At 40.4% G+C, this 24,726-nt stretch overlaps 1 protein-coding gene across 4 annotated transcripts in view; it reads left to right on the top strand.

The window, feature by feature from the left end:
* mon2 (MON2 homolog, regulator of endosome-to-Golgi trafficking) overlaps positions 1-24,726 on the top strand; it is a 169,299-nt gene that overhangs the window by 25,528 nt on the left and 119,045 nt on the right. For 3 of the 4 annotated variants that reach the window (XM_063058481.1, XM_063058480.1, XM_063058483.1), the window contains one exon: positions 17,165-17,228. In XM_063058481.1, the coding sequence (XP_062914551.1) occupies positions 17,165-17,228 (64 nt within the window). Of the gene's footprint in view, positions 1-17,164; positions 17,229-24,002; positions 24,040-24,726 lie in introns of all 4 variants that reach the window. The other variant, XM_063058484.1, reaches the window with a different exon arrangement.

Raw genomic sequence — 24,726 nt, 5'->3', positions numbered from 1 at the left:
GGTTGGGAAGATATTGGAGTTGATTATTTAGGATGAGGTCTCAGGGTATTTGGGCACACATAATAAAATAGGCCGGAGTCAGCTCTTACATTTTTTCTACCTAAGTCATGACCATGCACTTTCCAACACTGAGTAAAGAAGTGGCAGATGGGATACAGTGTTGGGAAGTGTATGGTCATGCATTTTGGTAGGAAAAAAAAAGAAAAGGGTTGACTATTTTCTAAATGGAGAGGAAATATAAAAAACTAAGGGGCAAAAGGACTTGGGAGTCTTGTGCAGGATTCCCTAAAGCTTAATTTGCAGGTTGAGTCTGTGATGGGGAAAGCAAATGCAATGTTAGCATTCACTTCGAGAGGACTAGAATATAAAAGCAAAGGATGTAAAGTTGACACTTTATAAAGCACTGGTGAGGCCTCACTTGGAGTATTGTGAGCAGCTTTGGGCCCCTTGTCTGAGAAAGGATGTGCTGAAACTGGAGAAGGTTCAAAGGAGGTTCACAAAAATAATTGCAGGATTGAGTGGCTCGTCATTTGAAGGGTGTTTGATGGCTCTGGGCCTGTATTCACCAGAATTCACAAGAATAAGGGGTGATCTTATGGAAACCTATCGAATGCTGAAAGGCCTTGATAGAGTGGGTGTGGAGAGGATATTTCCTGTGATGGGAGAGTCTAAGACCAGAGGACAGGGCCTCAGAATAGAGGGGCGTACGAAGGGTCTCGGCCCCAATCTTCGACTGTACCTCTTCCTAGAGATGCTGCCTGACTTGCTGCGTTCACCAGCAACTTTGATGTGTGTTGCTTGAATTTCCAGCATCTGCAGAATTCCTCGTGTTTGCGTCTTATGGGCTTGTGTTGGGATTCATTTTGAACAATGAGAATTCAAAATATATAGTTTCATTGAAAGTCTGTTGGAGCACAATGGTGAAGAAACAACACATTTCTGCTTTTTTAAATGTAATCAATGTTTGCTTTATCTTGCTTGCCAGTTCAAATGGATAATTGTGGTCAAATTCACAATTATTTTCAGTTAGCGTTATTATAAACCCGGAAATAGATTGTCACAAGCTACTGATAGTAATCATCCGGGACAAAAGTTGATATTTACATCCCATAACCTGCAGACTCACTTTCAAGGACTCTACAAGTCATGCTCTCAGTATTATTTATTTACTTTTTTTCTCTATTATTTGTGCGATTTGTCCTTTTTGCATATTTTGATTGTCAGTCTTTGTATGTATGGTTTTTCATAAATTCTGTTGTATTTCTTTAATCTTTTGTAAATGCCTACCAGAATTATTTTTTTTCTTTTGTATTTACACTTTTGCATTTGTACAAACAAAAGCATGGCCACTTTTGTTTGTAGTTGCACGCTCCAGGACAGTGGCAATCTTTGATGCATCCTGTTTGTCATTGTCTCCTGGGAGGGGGCTGACTGCTCAGTTGAGGTGTCTTGGAAGGGTGCCTGTTTGTGATGGCACCTGCTCTGTGCTGGCTCAGTAGAAGAATACATTTTGAGAGATCGGAAAGAGTGCTGGCTCCTGGAAAATAATTGTTGATTGTTTTTGTTGTGCAGTGTCATGGTGATCTTGTTGAGTTGAATACATTTGTGATGAAGGATGTGAATTCACGTCTTTTGGTTTTTGTGTAATTGTTCAGGCTCATGGTACTCTCCCCCCTCCCACCCATTCCAAAGAATGGACCATCCCTTTTCTCTTAGACTAAGGTAAAATAATATGCTTAAGGTAAAATAAAACTTTATTTATCCTGAAGGAAATTATTGTTGCAAGGTTGCTCAGTCAGAAATATATTCTTTGAAAATACAAAATGTAAGCATTGAGTTATGAAAAAATACAAAATGTGCATTAAAAGGTAACAGTGCAAAACACAGATGTGCAGTGAAACCATATGCTTACATACTGAAGGAGGGGGAGTTGTAGAGTCGTATAGTCACAGGGAGAAAGGATCTCCTGTGGCGTTCAGTGGTGCATCTCGGTGGGATCAGTCTGTTACTAAAGCTGCTCCTCTGTTTGTCCAGTATGTCATGGAGGGGTGAGAGGGATTGTCCATAATTCTTGGTAGCTTCTGCAGCATCCTCCTCTCAGACACAATCACCAGGGAATCCAGTTCCACCCCCAGGACAGAACCAGCCTTCCTGATGAGCTTATCGATCTTCTTGGCATCAGCTGCTCTCACCCCGCTGTCCCAGCAGACAACAGCGTGGAATAGAATGCTGGCCACCACTGAGTCATAGAACATCTGTAGCAGAATACTGCAGACGTTGAATGACCAGAGCCTCCTCAGGGTGTACTGTTGGCTCTGTCCCTTCTTTTTTAGTCCAGTCCAGTTTATTGCCCAGGTGAGTTCCTAGGTATTTGTAGTCCTGGACGACTTCCATATGCATTCCTTTGGTGGAGATGTGAATGCAGGATGCTTTCACCTTCCTGAAGTCCACCACCAACTCCTTTATCTTAGTGATGTTGATCTGCAAGTAATTCAGCCCACACCACCCAACAGATTTGTCCAACATACTTCTGTACTCAACCTCTTGGCCTTGCTGATACAGTCCACAACTGTCGAATCATCCAAAAACCTTAAGGGCTCATTTTGGTGTAAGTGGGAAGAGAGGGTGTGGTGAGGTGTATTACTTCAGACAAATGTTTTGAAGCTGTAGTCCTAAAGGTCTGATGGTATATATTTGCATTTTCTCTTTTGTCATTGTTGTTATTTTGCCATTTTTTGCACTGTACATATTTCCTAAAAGTTCTTCACCTCTGGCACACCATAAACACCTTTGCACTGATGTTTAAAGTCCACGTCTTCATAAGGGTGTGTAGCCCTCACCAAAACCCATGATGTTGCAGTATCTATATAATACTAAAAGTCTCATGCTCTGTCTGTCTGTTTGTGACCTCCAGTTAGTGCAAATGGTGCATTACAGCGGCACTTTTTTTGGCTAAATCGAACTAAAATGCGCTAACTTACAGAATGCAGGCAAAGTTCAGGGTTATTTATTCGTATCAAATTGCTCATTGCCCAAAAATCAACAGTCTGGCTTTCACCCGAGGCCCGATCGGCCATCATGGAAATCGGGACGCGACAGCCCGACGCATGCGCACGGCCAGCCTCAGCAGCGACACCTACTGGAGCAAAAGGGCAGGGCAGCTCTATTTCGAGGGGTCCACATTCTGCTAATCACCATCAGCATGTGCACGATCGGGACAGATCTAACTGCCATCCATCAATAAGAGATAATTAAATCTTATTGTAATGACATACCTCGAGACACCCATAAAACCCTTTGCTGCAGTCAAAGGACAGCGGTGACTATATCACGTCCATTTAGGAGAGCACCAACCACATCATCAAGAATAATCAGCATCCTTTGGTGTTACTGCTTCATATCTTCTATCCAGCATTAGGGTAAAAAAAAGAATGGTCAGCCTAATTATGCCGCGTGGAGAGGGAAGGGGGACATTGTGGTCAAGAGATGACACCAAATGTTGTCGGGAAGCGGCAAGGAAAGGGAGAGAACAAGAAACGGATGAGGCCAGGGCAGCACGACTCCAGGATCAAAGAGTTAGGACAAAAAAAAGACGAGAGAAGAAGAGACAGAGGAGGAGAGGCATGCACATCTCCAGGATCAGAGAAAAAGAATAAACAGCTGAAGAGATGAAGAGACGGAGGATGGAAGGGCTGCACGTCTCCAGAATGACACCGAGAGGCACAAGGGTAGCAGATAAACCAGAAATGATGCCATCAAAAGTGTCCTTCGTTAAACGAGGAGCAGCTATATTTGCTTTGCTACGCGTTGTTCTTCTTTAACTGAGGTTTTCTACTTCAGTTTCCAAAGCAAAGCGATACCAATAGCATTCAGGAAAATTTAATGTTCATTCTGGTCACATCAGACTGCACCACCCTTCTCTCAAAGGGTGCCCCGACGGGTCACCCCGTTGTCTAGTATTTCACTGAAGGGAAGAAGAGTTCTTTTGACTTTGAAAATTAAGTTATGCCAATCCTTGGGATTCAGTCATTTGTTTTGCAGCACTTAAACAGTTATAAATGTAAAGTGTTTATTGATGAACCTGTAATTTAAAGACATCCTTTTTTTTAAAGGAGTGACTCCTTTTTATTTATTTGAGTTGACTGCTAGGTCCTTAAAAAAAAAACTGCAAGCAGCAAGTTAGATAGGTAATTTCTGCGAGCGTGATTGAAAGTTACAGATTCTTCTGGATACTAGGGTGACATTCAATTGGACCTGTTCATTTGAGAAGCCATTGTTTAAAAGGCTCATTTGAGAGATGGTTCCTAAGATTTGGAAAGTGATTCCCTGGTGAAACGGCCTGGAATGTCAATTGCTTATTCCCCTCCATAGACGCTGTCTGACTTGCTGATGATCTTTATTATCAGGACAGGAGAAACGTTCCTTAGGGACACAGGTTGCTGGACTGTAACGTTCCAGATATTTACTTTGAGTCTTATCCACTTGTAAATATGTGAACAAGTCAACAATGAATTAAAAGTTTGTCTCCAAGCATGCACATCAGTAAGGGTGGATGCCGAGCCTGACCATTTGACCTGGAATTTACAAAGGCTACAGAAACTGTTGATTAGATAACACAAGTGTCTTTGCTGGCAGTATAGTTGTATGAAGGCAAGTACTTGCTGCTATTTTTTTCTCTTTCGCTGGAACTGATGTGACTGCTTTATTGCCTGCTTACTGCGGCGCAAAAGGAAGCTCTCTGGTCTATAGAATCCACGCTGGCCACCAGTAAAGGAACCCTGTCAGACCCATTTCTTATTTTCCTCTTGGCCTACAACTTACTCACTTACTAATGCCCATCAACTTCCATTTCAGTATTTTATTTATTTGGAGATTCAGTGCAGAACAGGCCTTTCACACTACCCAGCAACTCACTTATTTAACCCCTAGCCTAATTACAGAATGATTTACAATGACCATTTAACCTACTAACCACTACATCTTTGGACTTAAGGAAGGGGAAGTCGAGGGAACACACACCAGTCCTCATCAAAGGTTCAGCAGTGGAAAGGGTGAACAGTTTCAAGATCTATCCTGGGCCCAACATATTGATGCAATTACAAAGTTCAAGTTAATTGTCATTCAACCATATATGAGTACCTATGAATACAGCCAAACGAAACCCTGCCACTGTGTGGTTAAGGTGCAAAACTCCATCAACAGTCTTACAAAGCACAAGTCACATACAGCACATATAAGATAGCAAGCACATAAGATATCAGTGAACTACAGTCATGCAAAAAGATATAGTCCAAGTCCCTGAGTCCATGCGTGTTGCAGCAGTGTGCAGTCAAACATGATACATCTTGTACCGAGCGAACACCAGAGGCACCACACTGCCTCTGGCACTCCGATGACCCCCCCCGCCATTCGCCAAGAAACCAATGAATTGGACTTGCAAAATTCCACACCACCAATGTCCAACAGGGTCTTACGATCACAAGAGAAGTGACTAAGAAGATCACTCGCTGTTAGACTGCACTCCACCTTCACGCACTAACTCTGATGCAGGCAGCGCACAATCTGCACCAAGTCCAGCTCCTTCCATTTCTCCATCAACGGACAACTCACTGGTGGAGTAGACTTGCAGTATATTAAGTTCTTAATGTCATGTAGGGTCTTAAGATCATAAAAAATGTTTAAAAAAGACAATGACATCTTTGGTTGTCCCAGTAGAAGCTGCTGCATCTGAGCATGCTGCCATCGTACCGAAAGTGCATGACAGTGGCTATATTTCATTAGGAATTTGAGGAGACTTGGTACGTCACCAAAGACGCTCACAAATTTCTACACATGTACCCTGGAGAGCATTCTAACTGGTTGCATCACTGTCTGGTATGGAGGGGCCACTGCACAGGATCGGAAAAAGCTGCAGAAAATTACAAACGCAGCCAGTTCCATCATGGGCTCTAGTCTCCACACCATGGAGGACATCTTCAAAATGCGATGCCTCAGGGAGGCAGCATTATCATAAAGGACCTCTGTCACCCAGGGCATGCTTCTTCCCATCCACCATCAGATTTTTGAATGGGCAATGAACCCATGTACACTACCCTACTTCTTTCTCTTTGATTTATTTATGAACTAATTTAATTTAATATTTTATATATTCCTTGCTGTAATTTACAGTTTTATTATGTATTGCACTGTACTTATGCAAAACAACAAATTCCACTGCATATCCCACTGATGTTAAACTTCATTCTGATACATGGATGGGAGGGGTACGGAGGGCTGTGGCCCAAGTGCAGCTCGTTGGGACTATGCAGAATAATAGTTTGGCACAGACTAGATGGATGGAAGGGTCTGTTTCTGTGTTGCAGTGTTCTTTGACTCTATTGAAAAGTGGATTGTAAAAGCAAATAATGTAAGGTGTAATCTTCCTTGGCTGCTGAAGTGCTAGATATTTCATGTTTTATTGTTTTACAACATTGACGTGAAAGAACCTTTTTCTGTTGATCGGTGTCAAAAAAACCAAGTTAAATCCACTGTGATTCAAAATGACAATAGATCTCTACAAGGCGATCTAAATTACTTGCACATATAAAACACAAAATAATTGATTGCATAAGTATTCACCCCCTTCATATCAGTATTTAATGGATGTCCAAGTCAGCTCATTCCATTTACAATTACAGCAATTACAACCTTGAGTCTGTGTGGATAGGTCTTTATCTGCTCTTTCCCCATTTTTCTTTACAAAACTGCTCAGGCTGTGCCAGATTGTATGGGGTTCGTGAGTGAATAGCCCTTTTTAAGACCAGCCACAAATTCTCAATTGGATTGAGGTTTGGTCTCTGACTTGGCCACTCCAGGACATTAACTTCATTGTTTTTAAGCCATTCCAGTGTTGGTTTTATGCTTGGCGTTATTGTCTTGCTGGAATACAAATCTTCTCTTAAGTCACAGTTGTCTTGCAGACTGCATCAGGTTTTCCTCCCGGATTTTCCTGTGTTATGCTGCATTTATTTCATCCTCTGTCTTCACAAGCCTTCCAGCATTCATTTATTTTTGAGACATTTTCTGCCAAAATTTAAATTCATGTGAAAGCATAGTGCTGTTGCCACAACAGTGACTCATAGAAGTTGCTATTGGTCAAAACTATTCGGAAGTGATGTCATGCTAGTGATATGTGAATTGCAACTCAAGAATTGAATTACTTGAAGCAACAAAACAAATTGATCAACAGTGGATGTGGTCTATAGATTAAATATGATTTTAGTAAGGCATTTGGTAGGCTCATTCAGAAAGTCAAGATCCAGGGAAACTTGAATGGATGGATTCAGTTCTATTCTGGTCACTTCATTATAGGAAGGATGTGGAAAATTCAGAGTGGGTGCAGAGGAGATTTACCAGGTTGCAGCCTGGTTGGAGAGCATGTCTTATAATTTATTTTATTTTGAGATACATTGTGGTAATGGGCCCTTCTGGCCCAAATGAGCCCGCACCACCTAATTACACCCATGTGACCAATTGATCTATTAAGCAGTTTATTTTTGGAATGTGGTAGGAAACCGGAGCACCCAGAGGAGCCCATGCAGTCATGGGGAGAGTGTACAAACTTGCTGGTGAACACAGCAGGCCAGGCAGCATCTCTAGGAAGAGGTACAGTCGACGTTTCAGGCCAAGACCCTTTGTCAGGACTAACTGAAGGAAGAGCTAGTAAGAGATTTGAAAGTGGGAGGGGGAGGGGGAGATCCAAAATGATAGGAGAAGACAGGAGGGGGAGGGATGGAGCCAAGAGCTGGACAGGTGATTGGCCAAGAGGATAAGAGAGGATCATGGGACAGGAGGCCTAGGAAGAAAGAAAAGGGGGAGGGTGGAAGCCCAGAGGATGGGCAAGGGGTATAGTGAGAGAGACAGAGGGAGAAAAAGGAGAGAGAGAAAAAGAATGTGTGTATATAAATTAATAAATAACGGATGAGTTACGAGGGGCAGGTGGGGCATTAGTGTATTTATTTATATGCATGACACAAATAGACTTACAAAGAAAAGTCCTGCTCTTCTCTCTGGCACTCTAACAAAGCAATGATATTCAAAGAAATATTACTTGAGTTATGTTTACTTTTCCACATCATTAGTTTGGCTTAATTTAGCTTTCATTATTTTCTTAATCAAATGAGTCATTGTAAGTCAAAACTGTGTTTAAGGAAGAGCAGTGAGATGTCGTCTTAAAACACCATAGAAATCTTACTTCAACCTCTTTCCCACTTTGTGTTAAATTAACTATTGTCAAAGTTTAAAAAGACATAACAGAATAAAAAGTGATGGAAAGCTCACAACATCTTTTGTTAACCCTTTTTGAAGGTATGCAGTATTAGAGGAAGTAAGCTCTCTACACAGACGACACTGGTGGTCGGGATTGAACTGAGTCTGTGGGGCTTCAATTACATTGCCTCAGTATCATTGCATGATGGGCTCAGAGGCTTCCTGTAAACTGCATCGTTTCATTCCTCTGAATAAAGACATTTTCTAACAAGCTCTTTGCCTTCATCCCAAACACTCCCGAACCAATGTTTTAACATGCCCACCACCTTTTCATTAATCTTACTCAATGAGGAGAAAATAAAGCCAGTTATTCAAAGTATCATTGAAGTACGTATTCATCATTTTGCAAATCTGTATTTGCTTCATGTTGCCTATGTATAAATATTACCAAACTTAATCCTGGTGTAGGGTCTTGGCATGAACTGTCAACTGTCTATTCTCCTCCATAGATACCACCTAGCCTGCTGAATTGTTACAAAATGGAGTATTTTGAATTTTGGTAATTAAATATTTAGACTATGGATAAAATGACAAATTACACACTCCTTTGGAGTCAAATTAGGCATTAAATTATTAACTATATGAAACTGCATTATTTGTTGATTGTGTGATGTATGTTATATGATTTGATATAATATCCTATATTTGGCTCACAAGGTTGTTGCTGACATCTTGAATTGTTTAAAATGGCTTTCTAGAATGGTTTTATTGTTTAAAGATTTTACTAAACAGTTTACAAGACAAAACCAGAGAAGGGCTAGTTCAGTTGCCCAGATGCCTGTTCTTTATATGAGTTCACTAATTGCAATGGCAAGCCTGAGTCAATATCTGTTTCTCTCTGTGAGTGGGGTTCTTTGATTAGAACTGTCTTCAACTGTTATTGATCACTTAAACATAATTGACATCAGCTTGATTGAGGCCATGAATGTTTCTCTGGAGAGGTAAAAGGATTTTCAGAATTGTTCTTGACGAGTTATTTATTGAAAACTTCTCTTTTAAACAGACAGTCAGGAGGTATTTTGCTTCATACAGTGCTGCACAGGGTTTCCAACAGCCATCTGCTTTGAAAAGAAAACAAAATGCCTAATTCTGAGAGATTTGGGTTGATTTTTACATAACTGATTCCCCTTCTGGAGATTTTGGGTCCTGTCAGGGATGGCAAAGTGGCATAGTATTTACTGTAATGCCATTCCATCGGTGTTTGTAAAGAGCTTGTATGTTCTCCCCATGATTTTGTGGGTTTCCAATAGGTATAAACAGAATCAATGAGCAACAAACTGTGCAAATACAGATATAAATAAATAGCAATAAATAACAAGAGCATAAAAGACCAGAAATAGAATGAGTATAGCTATCCCCTTTTGTTCAAGAGCCTGATGGTTGAGGGGTAGTATCTGTTCTTGAACCTGGTGGTGCAAATCCTGAGGCACCTGTACCTTCTACCTGATGGCAGCAGCGAGAAAAGAGCATAGCCTGGGTGGCAAGGGTCTTTGATGGATGCTGCTTTTCTACAGCAGCGTTTCATGTAGGTGTGCTCAATGGTTGGGAGGGCTTTACCCGTGGTGTACTGGGCCGAATCCACTACCTTTTATAGGATTTTCCACTCAAAGGCATTGGTTTTCCATGCCAGGCATAATGCAGCCAGTCTGCACACTTTCCGCCACACAACTTATAGAAATTTGTCAAGGTTTCTGATGATATATCAAATCTCCGCAGATTCCAAAGGAAGTAGAGGAACTGGTATGCTTTCTTTGCAATTACATTTATATGATGGGTGCAGGACAGATCCTCTGAGATGGTGACACCCAGGAATTTGAAGTTATCCTCTGCACCTATAATCCTCCAATGAGGACTGGCTCATGGACCTCTGGTTTCTCTCTCCTGAAGTCTATAATCATTTCCTTGGTCTTGCTGACAATGAGTGAAAGCTTGTTGTTATGACACTGGGAGGGAAATTTTCAATCTCCCTCCTGTATGGTGATTCATCACCACCTTTAATACGGCCCGCAACAGTGAACTTGTATATGGTGTTGGAGCTGTACTTAGCCACACAGTCATAGATGTGAAGCAAGTAGATCAGGGGGCTAAGCGCACATCCCTATGGTACTCCTGTGCTGATGGAGATTGTTGAGATGTTTTTGCAAATCTGAACTGACTGGGGTCTGCAAGTGAGGAAATCCAGGATCCAATTGCACAAGGAGGTATTGAGGCCCTGGTTTTGGAGTTTATTGATTAGTTTTGAGGGGATGATGGTGTTAAATGCCAAGCTGTAATTGATAAAGTGCATCCTGATGTATGCATCTTTGCTGTCCAGATGTTCCAAGGTTGTGTGAAGAGCCAATGAGATGGTATCTGCTGTGGAGCTGTTGCTTCAGTAGGTAAATTGGAGTGGATCCAAGTCGTCACTCTGACAGGAGCTGATATGCTTCAACACCAGCATCTCAAAACACTTTATCATTGTGGATGTAATTGAGGCAGGTTACTACGCTCTTCTTGGGCACCGGTATGATTGAAGTCTGCTGGAGCAAGAAGTTGATGATATCCGTGCATACACCAGCCAGTTGGTCGACATAGGTCTTCAATACTCAGCCAGGTACTCCGTCCAGAACGGACACTTTCCTTGCATTCACTCTCTTGAAGGCAGCCCACATGTCGTCTTCAGATCATCAGGAGAGGTGGGGGTGTGTGATGGTTCCTCCCCGTTCTCGTGGTCAAAGTGAGCATAGAAGGCATTGAGCTCATCTGGAAGCAAAACTCTGCTGTCCCTCATGTCGCTAGATTTAACTTTGTAGGAGGTATGGCATTCAGACCCTGCCACAGTTGTCGAGTGTCCGTCGTTGATTCCAGTCTATTCTGGCATCTCCACTTCAATTGTGGGGTGGCTTTCCAGAGATCATAGCTGCACCTCTTGCAACACTCTTTATGTCCAGACTTGAATGCCTCCTATCTGGCCCTCAGCAAGTCCTAGATTTCATGGTTCATCAAGGGCTTCTGATTGGGGTAAACCCTGAATGATTTTGTGGGGACACACTCATCTCTTTAAATAAAGAAGTAATTTAATGCTCTTTTGTATATTTTGATTTAATTTAAAAGTAGAATTATACATTTATTAACTTTAAGTTTATATTCTAATGGTAGAATATGATGTCTAAGGTGAGCGAATATAATATCTCAGGTGCCTTTTGTTTATGTTTAATTTTAAATATGTGCAAATTTAGAACTACTGAGTGATTAAAATACAGATGAAGATTGGTTCTGTGGACAAAGTTCACGACACACGCAACCAGATTCAGGAACAGTTACTGCCCCTCAACCCTTGAACCCAGAGGGGATAACTTTACTCGCCCTATTACTGAGCTCTTCCCACAACCCATGGACTCACTTTCAAGGACTCTTCATTTTGTGTTCTTGATATGTATTGGTTTCTTTTTTCTCTTATATTTGTGCAGTTTGTTGTCTTTTGCACGTTGCTTGTTTGTCTTGTTGGGTGCGGCCTTTTGTTGATTCTATTATTTTTTGTAAGTACCGTGAATATATGCAAGAAAATGAATCTTGGGGTTTTATATGGTGACAGAAATGTTCTTTGATTATAAATTTACTTTGACCTTTGAAAGCTATCAATATATGTAGCTCCTGTTCCATTCAGTATCCCTTGGACCTTGTGTTCTCAGACTCATATCACTGTGAAATACTCCAAAGTCACCATGTATATTATAGGTCAGTGGTCCCTAACCACTGGGCCGCGAGGAAACGATATGAGTCAACTGCACCCTTCCTCATTTCCTGTCACGTCTGCTGTTGAACTTGAATGCATGCGAGGTCATTACCCACGCGAGGACATCAGTCGGTCATTAACTTACAACTACTCGATGAGTTAAAAAACAAACGTCGCTTGAGAGTTTCTTTGGAAGAGATAGTAGGGGACATAAAAGGCCTAACGATGATGATAACGCAGAGATAGCTGAGGCCGAGACTGCAAAAAAAAGAAAGCTTCCTTCAACAGAAAATACGACAAGTCGTACATAAAATATGGCTTTATTGCGACCGGTGACTCGCACGCTCCAAGCCCCCTGTGTGTGATATGTGGAGACAAGCTGTCTAGTGAGGCAATGAAGCCTTCAAAACTGCTTCAGCACCTTGAGTCCAAGCACCCTGCACTTAAAGACAAAAAACGTGAGCAAGCGGCGCAGAAACAAGTGCTGAGAGCAACCACCTCCACAAATGCTGCTGCTCTGAGAGCGTCGTACTTAGTGGCTAGCCGTATTGCTAAGGCTAGGAAGCCTTTCACTGTTGGTGAAACATTGATTCTGCCTGCTGCCAAGGACATGTGCCGTGAACTGTTGGGAGAAGCTGCAGCTAACAAGATAGCACGGGTTTCTCTTTCAGCTACCACAGTTTCGAGGAGAATCGACGACATAGCGGAGGACATCGAAGCACAGCTGTTGGAACGGCTTAACAGGTCTGGTTTCACTACCCGAGTCAAAGAGGTTGCTCCTGAATGCCAGTCTACACACTGTGTCACACACAGGGAAATGCTGGCTAGCTGAAAAATGTCACCTGATCTTAACAGCGTATTGAGTGACGTTGTTGAAGTTATCAATCACATCAAAGCAAAAGCCCTTAACTCAGGTCTGTTTGAGAGATTTGCGAGGAAATGAATGGAGAGCACAAATGCCTTCTCTTACACACTGAAGTCAGCTGGCTATCAAGGGGGAGAGCCCTGCCAGAGTTTTTGAGTTAAGAGAGCATCTACAGAGATTTTTTTCAGGAAAAAGTCACCACTGGCAGCACACTTCAGTGACGAGGAGTGGATAGCAAAACTCGCTTATCTGTGTGACATCTTCAACCTGCTCAATGAGCTCAATTTGTCACTTCAGGGGAGAATGACAACTGTCTTCAAGTTGGCAGATAAAGTGTCTGCTTTCACAGCCAAACCAGAACTGTGGAGATGGCGAGTGGATAGGGGCATATTTGACATGTTCCCAACGTTAGCTGGGAATTTGGAAGAGACTGAGGCTCATAGCTGGTGCGCGAACACCTATCTTCGTTGTCGACAGAATTCAAGCGTTACTTCCCAACCACAAATGACCCAAGACATGCAAAGGATTGGGTTCCCGGTGAATCATCCATGTCAGCGCGGGAAGAAGATCAACTCCTCGAGCTTGCAAATGACGGTGGGCTGAAAAGTATGTTTGATATGACATCTCTGCCGGCATTCTGGATCAAAGTCAAGGCTGAATATCCTGAGATAGCCACAAAAGCACTGAAAATGTTGCTTCCATTTCCAACATCATATCTCTGCGAAGCAGAGTTTTCTGCAATGAATGCAACGAAAACAAAATTGCGGAATAGACTGGACATAAGGAACCCCCTTATGACTTATAATTGACTTATCACTATATTCATGTGAGGAAAATATGTGCTGTGTGTTTAATATTAAATTTGTTAGATAAACCCTTTTAGAAACAAAATTGAGTGTATTAGCCACTGATAAGTGACTTATAGTTGACTTATCACCTATATTCCGTTCGTGCTTAACACCCCCCGCGGTCGGCCGGTCTGCAAGGATATTGTCAATATTAAACTGGTCCACGGTGCAAAAAAGGTTGGGGACCCCTGTTATAGGTTCATTTTTCATGTTGGAAATTTAATCTGATATTTTTATTTGTTTTTTGGCAAAACAGTATTTATTGCCTGTCTTGACTTATGGCAATTGTCATCCTGAACCACTCTGCTTTTGTTATGGGATTCCCACAGTGAAGTATGTGAGATGCTGTATTGGGTGGAAAAGCTAATTAAAAATTGACATGAACACCAATTCCAATTCCTTGACCAAGAAATCCAACATCTTCAGTTTGCAAATACATTTTTGTATTTTTCCCCAATATCTTTGTATTTGAAATTTTACTATATGCAAAATCAGGAAAAAAACACTTTATACAAGATACCAAGCATTCACTCCAGGAATTGCAAGATTATAATCTTAAAATATACATAATAATGAATACATAAAGGACAGAAATGTATATTTCTTGGCTTCATCCTAAAGTTAATCCCTGGACTTTGTAAAACTAAATTTCCATTTATATTTTGTGCAAACAATATTAATTTCCCCTTGGTAATGGCAGAGGACCCACCATCTGTTTATTAGTTTAAAAATAATAAACTACTGGTTGCCTGATCTGGGAATAAAGCATAAATGAAGGGCAGTCTTACTCCTCCTCCTCTTGGACCTTTGTATTCAATGCATGATTACTTCAAGTTCAGTGTTAGTGGAAAGTCAATTTAGCTTATGATTAACACACAATTTTCTGACCTCTTGTCCCAAATACTGTCGACAGTGCCTCACCAGTAATGTTTGGACAATTTATTTATTTATTGGGATACACCATGGAATGGGCCTTTTTGGCCCCTTGAGTCACGCTGCCCAGCATTTCCCCAATTTAGTCCCAGTCTAATCACGGGAAAATTTGCAATGACCAGTTAACCTACCAACCGGTATGCCTTTGGACTGTGGGAGGAAACTGGAGCATCAGAGGAAACCCACGTGGTCACAGGGAGAACGTACAGACTTCTTACAGGCAGCAGTGGGAATTGAACCAGGGGTTGCTGACAGTGTAAAGCATTGTGCTACCATGCCACCCTAAATTTAACATGAAATAATGAAAATTAGATTTCAGTATGACAAAACCTTTTCAAAGTGCCATATAAGTTGAACATTTTTTGAAACTTTTTAGAAGATTGATTTAAACACACCAAAGCATTAGCAGAGAATTTTTTTTTATATAAAGTAGAATCTTTCTTAGTCTCAAGTCTCAGACACGTACAGGAAGGCAGGGATCGCTGCTCAAGATACATCTTGAGTTTTGTGTCGGATTCAAGATCTTAATCTGAAAACTGCTTGTTTTTTCAAAGCTTACTATGTTCCCAGAGGGTACCAGAAGATGGGGAAATGAACCATGATATGAAAATGAATGGAAGGGCATGTTGTGATGAGGACATTTGTAATTTCTACAATGGGATAGGGAGAGAGTCATGGAGTGATACAGCATGGAAATAGGCTCTTTGACCCAAACCATTCATACTGACCATGATACTCACCAAGATAGTACAATTTGCCTGCATTTAGTCCATATCCCTCTAAACCTCTCTTAGCCAAATGTCTTTTAATAGCTGATATGATTTGATGCAAACCCTGCTAAATTGAGTTCAATGTGGAAAAGTGTGAGATCATGCACGTTAGTCAGAAGAATTTCAATGGAGAAGGACTGTAGGTAAGTGAAATTGAGAGGAATCTGGATATTCTCATGCGTGAATCACAAAGAAGTTAGCAAGCAGGTCTAACAAGTATTTGAGAAAGCAAAATATGTTTTGGTCTTTATTGCGAAGTCGTCGGTGGTAAAGAATAGGGAGGTTTTTTTTCACAGTTGGCGAGGCCACACCTATTCACTTTGCTAAAAGTGATAGAGTAACATCGGAGGGAGTCAAAGGAGATTCATTGGTCTAATGTGTGGATGAGAGGGTATTCCGATCAGGAGAGGCTATATAGTTTTGTCCTTGTATTCTTTGGAATTTAGAAGAATGAGGGGTAAACTTATTCAAACACTTAAGATCCTAGGGAGCTTGACATGATGCATGCTGAGATGCTTTTACCAGTGGAAGAATCACAAGCAAAGGGACATACCAATAAAATAAGGGCTGGTCATTTAAACTTCAGGTGTGTAAAGTTGCATCTGTTGCTGGTGAATCCTGGGAATCCTCTGGCTTCTAAGGTTGTGAAGGCAAGGTCATTGTATATATGAAAAATTAGCTAATATTTGAAAGTTACGCTGACTGTTACAGGAGTGGATATGAGCATGTTGAATGGCAGGGCAGTTTTGAGGGGCCTGGGGGCCTACTCCTGTTCCTATTTTCCTGTGTTACACTTTTAATAAGTGAGATTCAGTTTTTTTGGGACGAAATGACCTAAGCATGGTTTCGTAGCAGGCTTCGCTTATTTAGGATAGACCATTCTCTTGAATTAAAGATAAAATTTGTTTTGAATTGGAAATATCTTTCACAGATAGCATGTTGCTCATTAGTACTTATTTCCACACTTGTATGTGCTAATGGTACCTTGGCTTCTTAATTATTTTATTGGTACAATAAATACCCTTTACCAGTAGTTTCTATTTTTGAGGAAAAGACCAGAAAACTTATTTGAAAAGCAGTCTCTAAATTTTTATAGACACAAAATCATCATCAAATTATCTCATTAGTTCCTCTTTACACAAGCAACGAAGTGTAATAAATACAGACGATTCTGCAGGTACTGGAAATCCAAGCAACACACAAAATGCTGGAGGAACTCCGCAGATCAGGCAGCATCTATGGAAATGAATAAACGTGGATCTTTCAAGCCGACACCCTTCATCGTGACTGGGAAGGAAGGAGGAAGATGTCAGAATAAAATGGTGGGGTAGGGGAAGGAGGAGCATGCAAGAAGATGGTACGTGAATCTAGGTGTACAGGAAAGGTAAAGGGTTGGAGGAGGAGGAATGTAATAAGAGAGGAGGAGTGGCAACGGGCAGGTGATAGGAGAAGAGGTAAGAGGCCAAGTGCAGAATGAAAGAAGATGGAAGGGAGAAAGGAAGAGGAAAAAAAATCCTGAAAGGAGAACTCGATGTTCATGCCATCAGGTTGGAGGCTACCTAGACAAGGTATGAGGTGATAAATGGTTGGTCATCGGGAAGTCCTGCTTTTGGCAGATAGAATAATGCAATCATAACAAGTACTGAGATATTCAGTGGGATCATTTTTGAGGAGCTTCTTCCCACCAGCATTTTTCTCAAGTTTCTGTTTTGTCTGATTTTACCAGGCTGCTGAATCTGGAATCGTGAAGATTAAGACTATAGCAGCTCGTAATACGGATATTTTAGCTGGTAAGTATAAACTTTGCAAAGCATTTTTGGTTTAATAAAATGATTACGCAACATCAAGTGTTTTGTAGTAAGAATATTTTATGAGATGTGTGCAGAGTTCTGAAATTGTTAGCATTTATCTTAAATTTCTTTATCATTTCCAATAAGACCAAACAGTGATTAAAAGTGAATATTAGCCAGCCAGGGGTTAAACACCATAGGTTTTAGGATTTTTGAAAGGCTGCCATAAATAATTCGGTGTAAATTGAGAATTGAACCACTAAAGTTGGCGGTGCTTTAGAAAATGATGAGATCACTTCCTGCAAGAAATGGATTATATAAGAAGGCAAGGGGGTTCCGGTGACGTCATCGTCCAGAATGGCAACTTAAATCTAATAGCTCCTCTGGAAAAACGCATATATTGCCCCGTTAATCCATCAAATATAAGATCTTTCGAAAATATCTGAATTGATAAGGGAGGCAAGAATGGGGGAAAAGAATGGAGATAAAAAAAAGCATCACTGCGGAGCCTATGGACGACAGAGGTACAGCGCGCGGCTCTCCTATACATGCGCATGGCGGCAAAGCTGATGATGGGCCTCGTGCAGGTGAAGCGGCAGATATGATAAAAATTCTGGAAGAGATATGGGGATTCAAAAAAGATATCAAACAGCAACTCGATATCAAGTCAGAGCTCACCAACGTCAATCAAAAAATAGCGGTGGCAGAGACGAATTGAGAAGGTGGAAGATCGCGTGCAAAACGTGGAACGGATACTAAGTAAGATGATAAAAATATTAAATCAACAAGAAAGTAAACTGATTGATTAGGAGGGAAGATCACAACGGAAAAATATCAGGATATACAATGTTCCCGAAGTCCTGATGAAGGGTCTCGGCCTGAAACGCCGACTGCACCTCTTCCTACAGATGCTGCCTGGCCTGCTGCGTTCACCAGCAACTTTGATGTGTGTTGCTTGAATTTCCAGCATCTGCAGAATTCCTGTTGTTCCCGAAGGAGCGGAGGGTTTGCCTATGATGGAGTTTGTAGGAAAGTTGCTGCATGACACGCTAGAGATACCCTCCATTATGGAGCTTGAAATTGAGAGGGCGCATCGTGCACTCATCCCGAGGCCTATTGGAGACAGAAGGTAAGCCACGCTCAATAGTAATTAGATTCCTTCGATACAATACCAAGGCGGAGATTCTACGAAGGGCCTGGGGTAAGAAGAGGGTGTTTTTGGATGGGAAATTAATATATTTCGATCAAGATTACCCCCCGACGGTCCTGCAGAAACATAAAGAATACTCTGCAGTAAAGGGAATATTAAAGCAAGGAAAGATTAGATTCCAAACTCCGTTCCCTGCTAAACTGCAAGTGTTTTATGAGGATGGTATGCAACTGTATCAGACAGTGGAAGAGGCGACTACAGACATGAGGAACAGAAGGCTGCCCGTCAGGGTGATCAAACCGAGGGGAAGCCTGGCTGAGCAGTTATCCCGATCTGCTTGGGAAGTAGTAACAGAACCGAGAAAGCAGGGGATGGGAGGAGTGTTGATAAGATAAATGGAAGCAAAATTAGTTGGTGCTATACCTATTTCAAGAAATACTTATTATAATGTGGATTTTATATTACTCAATTTTTTAATTAATTCATTCACTCCTTTTTCTCCACCTAAATGAGAATATATATATGGGAGGAATACACGGGGAAATCTTTTCTGTGTAATGGACATAGACTTGTTCACTTACTTTTATGGGTACTGTAATAGGGGCCCCAGCTCACAGGGAGGAGGGGCTATCCCCCACGGCTAGATGTTTCCTCTAGCTCAACCCAGGGTCATCTACTAGAGACCTCAGCCTTGGAATCACACTTTCATTGCCTTTTCTAAAATTATTGACATTTCTTGGTTCTTATTTGTTCAGGCGGTAGATCGATTAAGTTTTATTCTGCTAATTTCAGTGATATATTGATAGATAAATACACATGGCTAAGGACAAAGTAAAATTCATTTCTTTTAATGTCAATGGGCTGTTAAATCCAATCAAATGCAGTAAAATTCTATCCAAAATGAAGAAAGAACAAGCCCATGTAGTATATTTAGCATATTTACAGGAAACTCGCTTAAGTGATAATGAGCATGGAAAACTAAAGAGAATGGGCTTCACTAATTTGTTTTTCTCCTCAATAAATCAGGACATAGGAGAGGAGTTGCTATTCTTATCTCAAGCAAGCTAAATTTTGAAAAAGTATTCGAAATGGGAGATAAGGAGGGCAGATATATTCTGGTGAGGGGGAATATAGATGGAAATTCAGTTACTCTATTGAATATATACGCACCCCCAGGAAGTGATATTAGTTTCTTTCAGAAAATTACTAATTAGATTAGATTATGGGGACACTCAGTCCTCGTTTATTTAGAAATGCATGCATTTAAAAATGATACAATGTTCCTTCAGAATGATATCACAAGAAAACACAGGACAAACCAAGACTAAAACTGACAAAACCACGTAATTATAACATATAGTTACAACAGTGCAAAGCAATACCATAATTTGATAAAGAGCAGACCATGGGCACAGTAAAAAAAAAGTCTCAAAGTCCCGATAGACTCATCATCTCACGCAGGCGGCAGAAGGGAGAAACTCTCCCTGCCATGAACCTCCAAGCGCTGCCAACTTGCCAATGCAGCACCATTGGAAGCACCTGACCGCAGCAGACTCTGAGTCCGTCCGAAAACTTCGAACCTCCGACCAGCCCCTCAGACACAGCCTCTCCGAGCACCATTTTCTGCGGAGCGCTTTGACCCCGCCCTGGCCGCCGAGCAACAAGCAAAGCCGAGGACTCGGGACCTTCCCCCCAGAGATTCTGGACCACACAATAGCAGCAGCAGTGAAACAGGCATTTCAGAAGTTTCAACAGATGTTCCTCTGTGCTCTCACGTCCGTCTCCATCAGATCAGAATTGTGCACGGCACCCTACTTGACAAATAACAGACATCACCACAGGAGTGGCCGCTGCGAGCTGCGTCGCGCCGCCATCTTCTCCTCCCTCTATGTTAACGGAAACAGAAGGTCTCCTGATATGTGGGGGAGACTTAAATTTACAATTACAACCAAAGTTAGACTCTTCCAATAGAAAAGCCTATGAAACAAAATCCTTATATAAGAGAGTTAATACACTTTTCGAGGATGTTGGTTTAATTGATATATGGAAGGACCTTTCCCCAACAGAAGGGATTACACTCATTATTCTGCCCCCCCACTGTGTATATACAAGAATAGACTATTCCATAACATTTGGAAAAGACAAAGACAAAATAAACACCTGTGGAATTGGGACAATAGATGTAATTGACCATGCACCTATATATTTATCTGTTGATTTTGACCTACAACCAAAGAATACTATTTGGAAACTAAATTCAAGTCTACTCAATGATCCCTACTTTAAGGAATAAATTAAAAAAGAAATCAGTGTTTATTTAGAATTCAATGATAATGGAGAGGTTTCACCTCCCATTCTATGGGATACTCTGAAGGCTGTCTTAAGAGGGAAAATTATAGCGATATCTTCATATAAGAAAAAAATAAGGAATAAAACATTAGAGGAATTACAAAATAGGCTGAAGGAACTAGAAAAAAACAGAAATTGAATTTGGCACAGGATACATTAGAGGTAATTTTTTAAAAAATAGGAATGAAATTAATAGTTTGGCTACGCAAGAATTCAGGAAGAATTTAATGTTTCTGAAACAGAGACATTATGAAAGTGGATTTAAATCTATGAAAATACTGGCGTGGAAACTGAAGAAAAAGACAGCAAAAATACAATTCATAGAATTAGGGATCCAAGAACAAAAATGATTAAAAACAACATAAGCTAAGTGAAATTCAAGAAGCTTTTGAAGTGTTTTACAAAACTCTATATTCCAAAGTTCCAGGGGGAAGCATAACCCAAGTTGACACTTTCTTGAATTCTCTAGAGTTACCCACTTTGAGCGAAGAACAAAATAGAACGATGACTGCTGACATAACTGAAGTTGAACTAAAAGCTGCAATTAGTAGGCTTAAATTAAGCAAGTCACCAGGTTCAGATGGGTATATGGCAGAGTGGTACAAAGAATTTAAAAATGAGTTAATTCCTGTCCTACTCCCCACACTGAACTGGGCTCTAAAAAAGGCACAAATGCCACCCAGCTGGAAGGAAGCGATAATCTCAGCTATACCGAAAGAAGGCAAGGATAAAATGGAATGTGGGTCATTTAGACCAATATCCGTTCTTGATGTAGATTATAGATTATTTACCTCCATCATGGCCAAACAATTAGAAGAGTTTCTACCCATACTGATAAATAAGGATCAGACAGGTTTTATATAACAACGCCAAACACAAGACAATATATGAAGGATACTTCACATTATGGATCATATACAAAAAATAAAATCGAAGCAATAGTGATAAACGTGGATGCTGAAAAGGCATTTGATTCGGTCAATTGGAATTTTCTTTACAGAGTTTTACATAGATTTGTTTTCCATGACACAATTATTAAAACTATACAGGCACTATATGACAACCCTACTGCTAGGATTAAAATCAATGGATATTTATCAAATAGTTTTACCCTAGAAAGGGGCACGAGACAGGGTTGTGCATGGTCACTGCTACTCTTTGCATTATATCTGGAACCATTAGCTCAATACATCAGACAAAATGAAGATATCAGGGGAATTACTATTAAAGGGACAGAGCATAAATTGGCCTGTTATGCAGATGACGTTTTGATCTATCTAGGGCAACCAACGTACTCTTTACCTAAATTGATGAAATCCTTTGAACAATATGGTCAATTATCAGGGCACAAGATCAACATAGATAAAACCCAATTACTTTCATATAACGCAAACAACAGGAATTCTGCAGATGCTGGAAATTCAAGCAACATACATCAAAGTTGCTGGTGAACGCAGCAGGCCAAGCAGCATCTATAGGAAGAGGTGCAGTCGACGTTTCAGGCCGAGACCCTTCGTCAGGACGAAGGGTCTCGGCCTGAAACGTCGACTGCACCTCTTCCTATAGATGCTGCTTGGCCTGCTGCGTTCACCAGTAACTTTGATGTATGTTACTTTCATATAACTATAGCCCACCAAGAGAAATTGAAAGTAGATATCCCTGGGCATGGCAAACAGAGTCTTTCAAATATTTGGGCATCATTATGCCAAAAGATTCGTCAAACTTATCGGAATGCAATTATCAGCCTATATATAAAAAAAATTTCAGGAAGCTGTAACAAGATGGAACCTAATTCCTTTTCTTGGTCTCAGTTCAAGGATTGAATCTATTAAAATGAATATATTGCCCAGAATATTATATCTCTTTCAGACCCTACCAGTAGAGATTAATCTGAATTAATTCAATGAATGGAACAAAATGTTATCAAGATATATATGGCATGGTAAAAGGCCTAGAGTTTGTCTCAAAACTTTGCAATTAGCCAAGGAAAAGGGGGGATGGGGCCTACCTTCTCTTAGAGATTATTATTTTGCAGCACATTTGAGAGCTGTGATATGCTGGTGCAACCCATCATATGATGCTCAATGGAAAAACATTGAGGAGGGGATACTTCCCATCCTCATACAGGCAATTTTGGCTGATAACAACCTACAAAAGTACATAAATACTATTGATAATCCATGGGTGAAATGGACTCTTAAAATATGGAAAACTATTATAAAAGAATATAAACTAGAGGGAGATATTGCAATTCTTAAATGGTGTGCATATGACTGATTTTACGCCAAATAAACTGGATGCTAGATTTAAGGACTGGACAGCTAAAGGAATAACAGTTCTTTGCAATATAATGAAAGCAGGAACACTGTTCAGTTTTGAAATGCTTCAAGAGAAACACTTATTAGAAAAACAGGACTTTTATCGGTATCTACAGATGCAACAGTGTGGTAATAGGAGGGTTAAAAAATGTAACCAAGGCAAGTACGTGTTTGATAGAGCTATTTAGAAAAACATATAATTCAGATAACAGTAGTAGAATCATTTCAAGCATGTATAAGGGTTTGTCAAATCTTAAAACACATTGGACTTCATACATTAAAACAATATGGGAGTAGGAAGGAGGGATAATTATATCTGAGGAAGAATGGACAATAATATGGAGGTATCAATGGAAGTATACCAGTTCACAGAAATGGAGGGAGTTTGGATGGAAAATCTTGATAAGATATTTTATTACACCCTCTCAGAAATCCCATTATGATAGTAACCTCCCTGTTTGCTGGAGAAATTGTGGAAATCAAAATGCAAACCATTATCATATTTTCTGGGATTGCCCCGTTATCAAAGACTATTGAAGTGGGATACACAATGCCCTACAAGGCATTTTAAAATGTGAAATACCCTTAGAAAGTAAGACCATATATTTTGGATATGTACCTCAAGAATGGTTGAAAAGAGATAAATATTTAATGAATATACTGCTGGTGGCTGGTAAAAAGACTCTTACCAGGAAATGGTTATCGCAGGAGAACTCAACTTTAAACGCATGGATGGAAATTACAATGGGCATTTACAAATGGAGAAGATAACAGCATCTGTTAATCATAAGTTTGAACAATTCGATTCATACTGGGAAAAATGGTTTAACTACATAACATGTCATAGGCCTGATTTTATTCTCACAAATCAATGAATATGTTGTAAGAAAAATCACTCCCTACTTGTACATAGTTTTTTTCCTTTTTCTTGTTCTTTCTTTTGTCTCTTTTCTATAGGTGTATACCTCGGATAAATATTATGTGCAGATTTGTGGTAAATATGATTATATGAAATATATGTACAGTATCTGAAATACATCTTATGGAAATGTTTGTTTGATGATGAACTTCAGTAAAAAAATAACAAAAAAAAAGAAGGCAAGGGTTGATTTGCCAATTAGTCCACTCTGTCTTTTGTCCTCCTCCTACACGAGTACTCAGTGACACTTTCCCATCCTTGTTCTGCATCTCTATAAAGAATTAGCCATTCAAACGTTGAAAGTTGAACTTTAAGTTTATGCCCATGCACTTCGGTAGGAGTAAAGCTGTAGATTATTTTCTAAGTGTGGAGAAAATTTTAAAAATTCAGAGGTTCAGTGGGACTTGAGAGTCCTTGTGCAGGATTCCCTAATGGTTAAGTTGCAGCTTGAGTAGGTGGTAAGGAAGGCAAATGCAATTTTAGTGTTTAATTTCAAGAAGACTAGAATATATGAGCAAGAATGTGATGCTGAGGCTTTGTAATGCATTTGTCAGACTGCACTTTCATTACTGTGAGCAGCTTTGGGCCCCATATCTAAGAAAGAGAGAGTTCAGAGGAGGTGCGTGAGGATGATTCCGGGCATGAAAAGGTTAATGTAAGTGTATGAGGAGTGTTTAATGTCTCTGGGCCTGTAGTTTAGAAGAAGTGGTGTGGGGGGAGGGATGTTCTCACTGAAACCTATTGAATATTGAAAGGATTAGA

The sequence above is a fragment of the Mobula hypostoma genome, chromosome 9, assembly GCF_963921235.1.
Source record: "Mobula hypostoma chromosome 9, sMobHyp1.1, whole genome shotgun sequence".
Classification (NCBI taxonomy): Eukaryota; Metazoa; Chordata; class Chondrichthyes; order Myliobatiformes; family Myliobatidae; genus Mobula; species Mobula hypostoma.
Note: the sequence above shows the minus strand (reverse complement) of the source record. Positions and strands in the feature narration are given on the sequence as shown.